We start from the raw sequence: 11,909 nt of genomic DNA, 5'->3' as shown, positions 1-11,909 counted from the left end.
AGTTTACGGAAGGTTTCAAAAGACTGGCATTACACCAAAACAGTTCAGCAAAAAGAAAAAAAAAACACCTCTGTTTGGAATGTCTCTATCATAGCAAAGAGCCCTTGAAAACTTTTAGAAATTGATAAGAAAAAATCTTCAGAGAAGTGGAGCTAATTAATTAATGGGAGGCTATTCCTTTGATTCCTTGCCAGGGAAGTAGGAATGTACCATTATTACAAGTGCGGAGGGTACAGAAACGCCATCTTGGGAGCAGTTGCACAAAGGAAGCTTTTATTAAACTGAAGCTAGGATTTTTTCTAGAAAAAGCAAATAAAGTTCTCAGGTACAGGCTCTGCTTGTATTAGTTTCAGATAAATGTCTCAAAAATTGTCCTAAGAGGGGTTTCTTTGCCTTGTGCTGTTAGAACAGCCGAGATTTCTGGCTGGAGCATGACTCAGCTTTGGTTGTCTCCCCCTTTCTGTTCGCAGCAAAAAAAAAAAAGCTGCAAACTTCAAAGAAAGCTCTTACCAGCTGGATCTCTCTCTGCAATCTTCTTGCCTGAAGAATGAGGTATCTGCTAGGTGTTTAAGCAGATACCGAACCAGAGATCTGGGGGCAGCTCCATTAAGCCGCCGCCAACGGCAAAGTCCCGCCCCGGAAGTCAAGGCTTCATCTTCTTGATCACCATCTCTGCGGGACGGTTTAGGTCCAAATGGACTGTTTAGTGGCAAAAGTATCAACGGCAGTCTCGGAGTGTCAAGACTGCACATTGTACCGTCATGACATTGGCTCTTCCTCCCGATACTATTGTTAATCTTGTTGTTCAGTCACTAAGTTGTGTCCAATTCTCTGTGAGCCCATGGACCACAGTACGCCAGCCCCCTCCCTCCGGGGACAAACAGGAGATAAATGCATGATTGCTTTGAAAGAAGATTTGAAAACTTCCATCACTGCTAAAAAATGATTCAATATAACGGGGATTAAATGTAGACAAAGGCATGCTATAAGAAAACATAATAGAGACAAGATATAAAAAAAATTAACTCCAAAAATATTCTTATCAGAGAGGAGGGGGAAGAAAATATATCGGGGAGATTTTGCAGGTTTACTAAGTCATCAAAAACACAAGTTTTGTTTTGTGATGAAATGCATTTAGAACAGTTATGTCTGTTCTCTCTGTTATGGATTGTATTGGATGTCAAGACAGACACATATAATTATTAGTACAGAGGTCAATACGAGTGATTAAATTTGAGTAAGTATATAGTTCTGTGAGTGGAACACAGTGGTTCAGTGGCTAAGATGCTGAGCTTGTCGACCAGAGAAACGTTGGCAGTTTGGTGGTTTGAATCCCTAGCAGCGTGTAACGGAATGAGCTAGAAAAATAGGTACCACCTTCGGTGGGAAGGTAACATCGTTCCATGAGCCTTCGTCACTTAATCATGATGGCCATGGTTCCACCACAAATGCGCGAACGACAAAAGCGCGCCGGACTAAACCGCGGTGACAAAACCGTGCCGACAAAACCGCGCCGACGAATGAGTGCTGAAGCGCGCCGACAACAGCGCGCCGACAGAAGCGCGCTGTAACCCTAACCCTAACCCTAACCCTAAACCTAAACCTAAACCTAAACCTAAACCTAAACCTAACCCTAAACCTTACCTTAACTTAAATCGCGCTTCTGTCGGTGCACTTTTGTCGGCGTGCTGTTGTCGGTGCGCTTTTGACATCGCGGTTTTAGCACCGCGGTTTTGTCAGCGCGCTTTTGACGTTCGCGCATTTGTCAGGTCACGGATGGCCACATGACCACAGAGGCATCTTTGGACAGTGATGGCTCTTCGACTTTGAAACGATGAGCACTGCCCCCTAGAGATGAGAATGACTAGTACATATGTGCAAGGGGAACCTTTACCTTTACCTGTAGTTCTGTGATGTGGACATTATGGGATTGATTTTCCTTAGACATGTGAAAAACTTACAGGTGATTGATTAATCAACCATTCTTTATTATGTGGAGAATCCCAGCTACCTTCCAGATAACATGGCTTGGGGAGTCAAAACTGAAGCAAGGACACATCTTCTTAATTCTCTAAGGAGATTTGTTCAGCGCAGATATTTCCGCAATGTGTGTTTGCCAGAAGGATTATTCTAAATCTTCTTTTCCCTCAATCCCCCATGATACTAAAAGACTACATTCCATTCCAGTGAAGCCAAATTAACTCATAAACAGGGAAATAGACTTATTTTTTTTTGTTACAGCGAACTTTTTGATACTTAGGAACCAAACATCCTGAGGTTAGCAATAGCAATAGCAGTTAGACTTATATACCGCTTCATAGGGCTTTCAGCCCTCTCTAAGCGGTTTACAGAGTCAGCATATCGCCCCCACAGTCTGGGTCCTCATTTCACCCACCTCGGAAGGATGGAAGGCTGAGTCAACCTTGAGCTGGTGAGATTTGAACCGCTGAACTGCAGATAACAGTCAGCTGAAGTGGCCTGCAGTACTGCATCCTAACCACTGCGCCACCTCGGTCCTCGGTTCTCACTGATCAAATCTCAATGACCAAACCTCATTGATAACTCCAGGATTTGAGGGTTAGATAAGCTTCTCTGAAGACACAAAGGTTATTGTTTGGCTTCAGATTCACTTCCTCTCACTGTGTATCTCGTACAGTAATAGACTCCTGTGTCTTCGGTTTTGAGGCTGTTCATTTGCAGATACAGCTGGCTTTTGGCATTGTCCCTGGAGATGGTGAAACGCCCCTTCACTTTGTCTGAGTAGAACTTTCCACTAGAATCGGAATAGATGTAGGAAACCCATTCCAGTCCTTTCCCAGGAGCCTGTCTCACCCAGATCATCCCAAAGCCGCTGAAGGTGAATCCAGAGGCTTGGCAGGAGAGACGGAGGGACTCTCCAGGTCTTCTCACATCCCCTCCAGACTCCACCAACTGTGTTTGAGATTGAACTCCTATAAAGAAAGGGATTGTTTGTTTAATGAGATCTCTTGCATACAGGAGCAGAATGTGCCAATACACTTTACATAGGGATAATAATTACCTTCCAGGAGTACTAGTAAGTACACGAGGTTTAGCCACATTTTTGCTTGCTCTAATGAATGGAGGGAAGTGACAGGGGAGGATTCAGGAACTTACAGCAGGTTTACTTTCCAGGGTGTTGTCTGAAGAGAGAAGCCACGGGGCTTCTTTAAAGGGGAAATTGTGCCTCAATTTACATATCTATTAGGATAAAAGAGAACTTAAGAAACACACTTCTGTATACATCACTTCCATGTGCATTTTGTAATTCACATTACATGGGTTGGACACAAAGTTTTTTTTCCCTTTGAATTAATAGAAAAAAGGGTCAGTTTACTGTTCATTAACTACAAAGAGTTAACTTGAAAAATTCACTACTTTTCAAAATGATTTTACGTCATAGAGAATGAATTGTCCTTTAGTCTCGCTTAAGGAAACTTATTACAGAGGATTTAAAAAAAGCAAGCACGTTTGAATTAGAACATTTGATATTAGATTGCTTTATTAACCATTGTTTACTATATGGAAATCCCAGCTACCTTCCAGGCAACTTGGCTTGGGGAGCCAACACTGAAGCAAGGACACATCATCTTAATTCTCCAAGGAGATTTGTTCAGAGCAGATATAGTATTAAATAGCGCGTTTGTGATATGGAAAGATTTGGAGATATGGGGATTGGATTTCAATCAATGGATGAAGAAAGCAAGCTAGGAATCCACATTTCTCCCACTTAGAAACATCATCATTATTATTTTATTATTCTTGTTGTTTAAACTTCGCAGTTTGTAACAGTGACGTGCAGTCTGGGGAGGCAGGGGAGGCAGAGCCTCACCACTGTCATTATGAAAAGGAAAAAAAATGTAAAAGGAAAAAGGCAAGAGCTGAGGTCAGGCTGAGCTAGTTGCTGCCAGAGTCACCGTGGATGACTCTGCTTAGTGCTTCACTGTTTTAAAAAGCTTCTAAAAAGCATGCTCTACAGGAGAAGGCAGGAGAACAATATGCCTCATCTAGTCTGGAGTTTTATGATCACTCGAGCAGAGTTAATCAAGGGTTAAAAGCTGAAAAATTCCTGACGTAGATGAGGCACGTAGTTCTCCTGCCTCCACCTGTAGAGAGTGCTTTTTTAGAGGCTTTTTTAAACAGTTAAGCAGACTCATCCACACGGTGACTCTGAAACAGCTGGAAAAGGTACGTGTGGGTGGGACAGGGGGAGGAATTCAAACTCCATCCTAGTGGTGTGGGGATTTGGGCAAAGGCTGAAGAGAAGTGCTCTCCCTCCCCAAGTGCAGTTTAATTGCAAGCAGAGCCACGTTGTCTTTTCAAACCTGTAATCAGTGAAGCTGGGCTGGGGGAAAGTGTGTGTGCTCCAGTATGGCTCTTTGACTGGCTTCCTGCCTCCTCCTGTGGTCTCCCTGACCCCCTCCAATCCAACTGTGTGTGTGTGTGTGTGTGTGTGTTTGAGAGGGTGGAGGGAGGGAGAGAGGGAGGAAGGAGGGGAAGGGAGAAGAAAAAGAAAGAAGGAAGCTTATTTCGCAAAGGAGAAAAATAAATGATATTGCTTTAATTTGGAACTGAGCATGCCTGGCTGTGGAATTCTGGGAGTTGAAGTCCACAAGTCTAAAAAAAAATTGCGTCAGTGCCTCACCAGACATAAACCTCACCACACGTCACTGGTTTGTAAGATAGCATTTGATTTTGTTGTCTGAGGTACAATGACAATAAAACATTATTCTTCTTCTCTTCTACTACTAGGACATTTCAATCTTGCTCCTCAACCATGTGCTAATAGGTTTCCCTGTGGCTTTTTCCAAGGCAGCTTGGTGAATGTTTTCCAAGATCTGTCTTATTGAGATATAGGTTTATCAGACCCTTCTCAGTTCTAGTATGCTAACTCAACTGTGTGTGACTGAATCAACTTGGAAAGCTGCTCAGAGGCAGAGAAAGTTCTTGATGGGCTTCAGATTCACTTCCTCTCACTGTGTCTCTCGCACAGTAATAGACAGCTGTGTCCTCTTCTTTCAGATTGTTCATTTGCAGATGCAACTGACTACGGGGATCATCCCTGGAGACAATGAACCGTCCCTTGACTTTGTCTGAGTAGTAAATTGTAGATGAAGCTATCCTTGCAATCCATTCCAGTCCTTTCCCAGGAGCCTGCCTCACCCAGTTCATCCAATAGCTGGTGTAAGTGAATCCAGAGGCTTGGCAGGAGAGACGGAGGGACTCCCCAGGTCTTCTCACGTCCCCTCCAGACTCCACCAACTGGACTTGAGACGTGACACCTACAAAGAAATGTGAATCAATAAACTCTCCTGTGTTCAGGAGCAACAAATGGAATGACCCTGAATAGAGAGGAAATAATTACCGTGGAGGATTGTTAATAAGGAAACCAAGCTTAGCCACAGAATCATTTTTCTTCCCTGTAACGAATGGAAGGGAATTGACAAGAAACAATTCAGGGAAGTGCACAAACTTTGTGCTGGCGGGTGTAGCTTTAAAAGGACAACAGGTGGCTCCTTGAAAGAGGAACCTGTGCCTTGATTTACATATTGGTTGAGATAAAAGAGTTCCTCACTGCAATGACCTCTTACTTTTCCTTTAACAGTCTCTACATGAATGAGTTTTGCAAAGATTTCCAGTGCAAAAAAAAATGGGAAGTCAGCTTTTACATTACAGTAATGACAAAGAACTTGCTAGTTTCAGCATTTCTAAAAAGTGACTCTATTTAAGGAATATCTATAGCGATTCTCAGTTTATGAAAATGTGGTTTCCAATCAACCATGGATAACCATTTGGTTTTCCCAAACAAATAAGTTAGATTTGAGCCGAGGTGGCGCAGTGGTTAAATGCAGCACTGCAGGCTACTTCAGCTGACTGCAGTTCAGCAGTTCGGCTGTTCAAATCCCACTAGGCTCAAGGTTGACTCAGCCTTCCATCCTTCCGAGGTGGGTAAAATGAGGACCCGGATTGTTGTTGGGGGCAATATGCTGACTCTGTAAACCGCTTAGAGAGGGCTGAAAGCCCTATGAAGCGGTATATAAATCTAACTGCTATTGCTATTAACTGCTATTGCCATCACTGCAGGTTACACAATCTTCTCAGCCAATCTTCCATTCTGGGCCATATTTAACTTTTCCATTGTTGGGTAGATTGTAGTTGCCTGAAGTTTTTGATTATAAAAGCAAAGATCAAGAGGTTTTTTTTTTCCTTTCCTTTCCTCTTTCTTTTTGCAATCTCTTCCTTTCTTCTTTCTTTCCTTTCCTTTTTCATTTGATTCTCTTCCCTCCCCTCCCCTTCTCTTCTTTTTTCCACTGTCCATTAGTCCCACGGAAAAATATTGGCTATCAATTGCTCGTTAGCCTTTAAAATTTTGTGGTTTAATGTACGAATTTGCATCCAATTTTTTTAACTTATTTGTTTGTTCACCAAAAGTGATAAAATGAGCTTTTCATTGTTGAGCACAATGTCGTTGCCCTACAGTTATTGTACATAAAAACAAAGATCCAGGATTTCTTTCTTCCTTTCCCTTCCCTTCCTTTACTTCCTTTCTTTTTCCTTTCCTTCCCATCCCTTCCCCCCCTTTTTCCCTTCCCCCCCTCCTCATCCTTCTTTGAAAAAAGTTTATGGAAACATGATTTCTAATCAACCATCAATATCCATTTGGTTTTCCTAAATAAATAAGTTAGCTTTACAATCTTTGCAAGTTCCATCACCTTCTCAGCCAATCTCCCATTCTGTGCCTTATTGAACTTTTCAATTGTTGGGCAGATATGTGTTTCCCTGCATTGATTGCTTATACAAAAACCAGGGTTTATTAATTTCCTTTCCTTTCCTTTCCCTTCCCTTCCCTCCCCTCCCCTCCCCTCCCCTTCTTTTTCACTGTCCATCAGTCCCAACAGAAAAATGTTGGGATTCCATCAATCTTCAGCCTTTAAAATTTGGGGTATTAATGTATAGATTTGCATCCATAATTTTTAAACTGTTTTGCTTGCCCACCAAAAGTGATAAAAATGTCCCTCTGTGGTTTTCATTTCCAGCAAATATTTGAAATACTTTCCTACAGTTTCTAAGGTGAGACATACCCAAGATTCATCTTTTAATAAAAATTCTCAACTTCACAATGAAGATTGTAGCCTCCTGCGATTTAAAATTTTCCTGAGATCTTTTCAGTGGACTATTAAATAGAAATATTTATCCCCTCCCCTCCTTTTCCCTCCCCTAGCCTTCTCTTCTCTTCCCTTCTCTTCTCTATTTTTTCACGGTCCATTAGTCCCAGCAGAAAAATATTGGCTATCAATTGCTCTTTAGCCTTTAAAATTTTATGGTTTAATGTATGAATTTGCATCCATAAATTTTTTAACTTATTTGCTTGCCCACCAAAAAATGATAAAAGGACCCTCTCTGTAGTTTTCATTTCCAGCAAAGATTTCAAATAGCTTCATACAGTTTCTAAGGTGAGACACACACAATATTCACATTTTTATAAGAATTCTCAGCTTCACAATAAAGATTGTAGCCTCCTGAGACCTTAACTTTTCTTGAGATTTTTTTCAGTGGACTATTGAATAGAAATAATGTACAAAATGGTCATGACTCAAAAAACATGAGACAGTATGTTATGACACTTGTTTTATTCCCTCCCCCAACCTTACTGGGTGCATGAGGAAGGGAGTTTCATGTGACAACATTGCCATCAAGTGTCAAAAGTGATTATTAGGAGACATCTTCATAATTCTCCAAGGAGCTTCTTTTGGTCCAGATGTTTCCTCAACATGATATGGCAGTTTTAAGAGCCAGAAATATCAACTCAAACTTTCATTTCTTGCCTTGTGCCATGATACTGTTGTTATTCTTGTTGTTCAGTCAATAAGTTGTGTCCAACTCTCTGTGAGACCATGGTCTACAGCATACCAGCCCCCTCCATTCTCCACTGTTCCCAAAAGTTTGCACAAATCTTTTTTCTCTGCATCAATGACACTATCTAGCCATCTCATCCTCTGCTCTCCCCTTCTCCTTTTGCCTTTAATCTTTCCCAACATCAGGAAGTTCTGGTCAAAGTATTTGAGCTTCCGATTCAAGATCTGTCCTTTCAAAGATTTCAAAGATCCAGTCAAATTGGATTTCTTTTTAGGATTGATGTATGTGATCTCCTCGACATTCCACAGGTCTCCCATGAGTTTTCTGCAGCACCATAGTTCAAAAGGGTGAATCCTTTGGCACTCAGCTTTCCTAACCACCTGACTCTCACAGCCATACATTACTTCTGCGGAAATGCCACATTACTTGATGTTGCCACACTAAGAGCCATGGTGGGGCTGTGGTTACAATGCAGGCTAATTCTGCCAATTGCCAATAGTTTGATTCTCACTGGCTTTCGGTTGACTCAGCCTTCCTCCTTTCAAGGTTGGTAAAATGAGGACCCAGATTGTTGGTGGCAATATGCTAATTCTATAAACCACTTAGAGAGGGCTGTAAACACAATATAAGTCTAAGTGCTATCACTATTTTTGTAGTAATAGACCATATTAAATTCATTTCTTTCTATCTTTCTTTTTTTCTTTTTTTCTTTTTTTTTCTTTTTTTTCTTTTTCCTTTTTTCTTTTTTTCTTTTTTTCCTTTTTTATATTTTTTTTTTCTTTTTGTTACATAGACAACATATACACACAACAATAGAAAAAGAAAAAGAAAAAAGAAAAAAAAAAGAAAAAAAAACACACCAAAGGGGAAAAAAAGGTAGGGGAATAAGAAACGATACTAAATTATAACCTATTAAATGAAATAATAAATGTATAAGAAGGATAAATGTTAAAACACCTGTAACCAAACAACATACTGTATGTGATGATGGGCTTTGTTTTTATTTTCTTTTTCTTTTTTTTCTTTTTTCTTTTTTCCTTTTTCCTTTTTTTTCTTTTTTCTTTTTTCTTTTTTCTTTTTTCTTTTTTCCTTTTTCTTCATTCTTTTCTCTTCTTTCTTTTTTTTCTTTTTCCCTTTTTCCCTTTTTTCTTTTTTCCTTTCTTTCTTTCTTTCTTTCTTTCTTCTTTCCTTCTTTCTTTCTTTTTTCCTTTTTTCTTTTCCTTCCTTCCTTCCTTCCTTCCTTCCTTCCTTCCTTCCTTCCTTTCTTTCTTTCTTTCTTTCTTTCTTTCTTTCTTTCTTTCTTTCTGTGGTGAGTGGAATGGTTAGAGTATAGTACTGCAGTCTACCTCTGATGATGACTGGGTGCCTGCAATTTGGCAGTTCAAATCTCACCAGGCTCAAGGTTGACTCAGTCTTCCATTCTTCTGAGGTGGGTAAAATGAGGACCCAGATTGTTGGAGGCAATAGGCTGAATCTGTAAACCACTTAGAGAGGGCTGTAATCAGTGGTGGGATTCAAATAATTTAACAATCGGTTCTCTGCTCTAATGACCAGCAGGGTAGGTGGGGCTTGGTGGTCATGTGACTTGGTGGGTGTGGCCAACTCAACATCACTCACGTTGATGGGCGCTTCACCTTGGCTGTTACAATGTGATAAGGGTTAACCAGAGAGGCAATTTCTGTAAGCAGGGCAATAAAGATTAGGCTAGAAACAACACCAGAATGTTTCCTTCCTGCTTTCCTTATAGGATTAGCCTGTAAAGTGAAAAAAACAAAATGAGATTTCTTCCAACAACCAGTTCTCCGAACTGCTTAGAAAGTTAGCAACCAGTTCTCCCGAATAGGTGCGAACTGGCTGAATCCCACCACTGGCTGTAATGGACTGTGAAGCAGTGTATATTTCTAAGTGCTTTTGCTCCATCCTTCCTTCCTTCCTTCCTTCCTTCCATCCATCCCTCCTTCCTTCCTTCCTTCCTTCCCTTTTTTTCTCTTTCTCTTTTTCTTTGAAGCCAGATCACCTGGTAAACAAGGAGTGTAAACTTGGATTTTCCAAGCCATTTAAGTCATTTTTCGTTTTCTTCCAAGAATTGTTGTTGCTGCCCTAATTGAACAGCAAGAACAAAAACACTTTACATTGTCAGTAGATGATGACTCATCCCCATTGATTAATCCAGGATCTGGGACTGAACAAAGTTGTAAGTCAAAGAAAAGAACGTTCTTATTTGGCTTTAGATTCACTTCCTCTCATTGTGTACGTGGTACAGTAATAGATTGCCGTGTCTTCAGGTTTGAAACTGTTCATTTGCAGATACAGCTGGCTTTTGGCATTGTCCCTGAAGATGGTGAAGCGTCCCTTCACTTTGCCTGAGTAGTCAATGCTACCAGAATTGTAGCTTATCTCTGCCACCCATTCCAGTCCTTTCCCAGGAGCCTGTCTTACCCACTGCATGGAATAGCCACGGATGTCAAATCCAGAGACTTGGCAGGAGAGATGGAGGGACTCTCCAGGTCTTCTCATGTCCCCTCCAGATTCCATGAGTTGGATCTCAGATCGGACAGCTAAAAGGAAAGCAATTATCATTACTTCTCCTGCATACAAGAATTAACATGGGAAGAAACTTACTAGGGAAGACAGAATGACCTCTAAGGACTGATAGCAAGGACAACAAGTTGATCCACAGGATCATTTTTGCTCCCGCTGACCAATGGATGGGAATCAATAGGAACGGAAGCAGAGAGAGAGAGAGAAACTTTGTGTTGGTGGGTGCAGTCTGAAAATGGAAAAAAGTGGACTCCTTTAAAAGGGGAAATTGTTTTCTGCTTTACATATTGCTTGGGATAAAAGAGGTCATCAATGCATTTACTTAGAGATTTCTTTGACCAGGCCTACATATGTTGTTTTCAAATAGTGTTCCCGTTTTAAGAAAACTGATACCAGGCATGCTTTTTTAAAACTTTTCCTTTGAGTACTAATAATAGAATAACAAAATTACAGAGTTGGAAGGGACCTTGGAGGTCTTCTAGTCCAACCCCCCATGATCAGGCCGGAAACCCTGTATCATTTCTGAAAAATGGTTCTCCAATCTCATCTTAAAAACCCCCAGTGTTGGAGCATTCACAACTTTTGGAACATTCACAACTTTGGAGGCAAGTTGTTCCACTGATTAATTGTTCTCACTGTCAGCAAATTTCTCCTGAGTTCTAGATTGCTTCTTAATTTTCATCAATTGCTTTCCTGTTCTGCCTTCAAGAGCTTTGAAGAATAGATTGACCCCCTGTTCTTTGTAATTCCTTCAATAATAATAATAATAATAATAATAATAATAACAACAACAACAACAACAACAACAACAACAACAACAACTCTGCCGTTGCCGGTCCCAAGCCTGGATGAGAAAGGAAGAGGGTTGGGGTCAAGTTGGCAACTGGCCCCATAAAAAAAACCTGCCAACCCATACAATATGGTGAAAGAAACGAATAAAAATTTTATACCGCATCGATCATTGCGCGGGTTAACAAGGGCCGCGGCGGATGTTGGGGTCCCTGGACATCCGTCGACAAGTGGGCTACAAGTGGACCAGCTAACAAAACGACAAAAATATAGTGCAGATGAAAACCGTGCCATAATGGCCTGTTACTACAACTCAGAGCCAGAAAAAAGAGGTTATTTAAAGCGAATGTATGAATTATGGAAACAACAATATCCAGATTCAAATGTTAGTGAACAACGACTAGCAGATCAAAGGTGATTTATCACACAGAATAAAGTGTTTAGTGAAGTTGAACTTGAGGAAATTCAGGCAAATTACAAAACCAAAAAAAACAATATCACAAGCAGAAATAACTGATATTCAAGACACAACTAAAGACATTATAGTAGAACTCCCAGAAGAAGCTCTCGAGGAGGAAATAACACCACCACCACTAGAACCAGTTATCACTGAACCAACTGATGAGCTAACTCAAAAACAAAAAGAAATGAAGGATAAGATCATGGAGCATTTTCTGCTTAATGAGGAAAGGCAACGTTTACCA

The 11,909-nt window shown here is 40.7% G+C and overlaps 1 gene segment (V, D, J or C); it reads right to left on the bottom strand.

The window, feature by feature from the left end:
- Positions 1-2,607: 2,607 nt before the first annotated feature.
- On the bottom strand, positions 2,608-3,080 carry LOC116521952. The segment is given in 2 exon segments: positions 2,608-2,951; positions 3,041-3,080. Coding segments are annotated over 2 exon segments (384 nt in total).
- Between the last annotated feature and the right edge of the window lie 8,829 nt (positions 3,081-11,909).

The sequence above is a fragment of the Thamnophis elegans genome, chromosome Z, assembly GCF_009769535.1.
Source record: "Thamnophis elegans isolate rThaEle1 chromosome Z, rThaEle1.pri, whole genome shotgun sequence".
Classification (NCBI taxonomy): Eukaryota; Metazoa; Chordata; class Lepidosauria; order Squamata; family Colubridae; genus Thamnophis; species Thamnophis elegans.
This window is presented reverse-complemented; position numbering and strand designations above follow the sequence as displayed.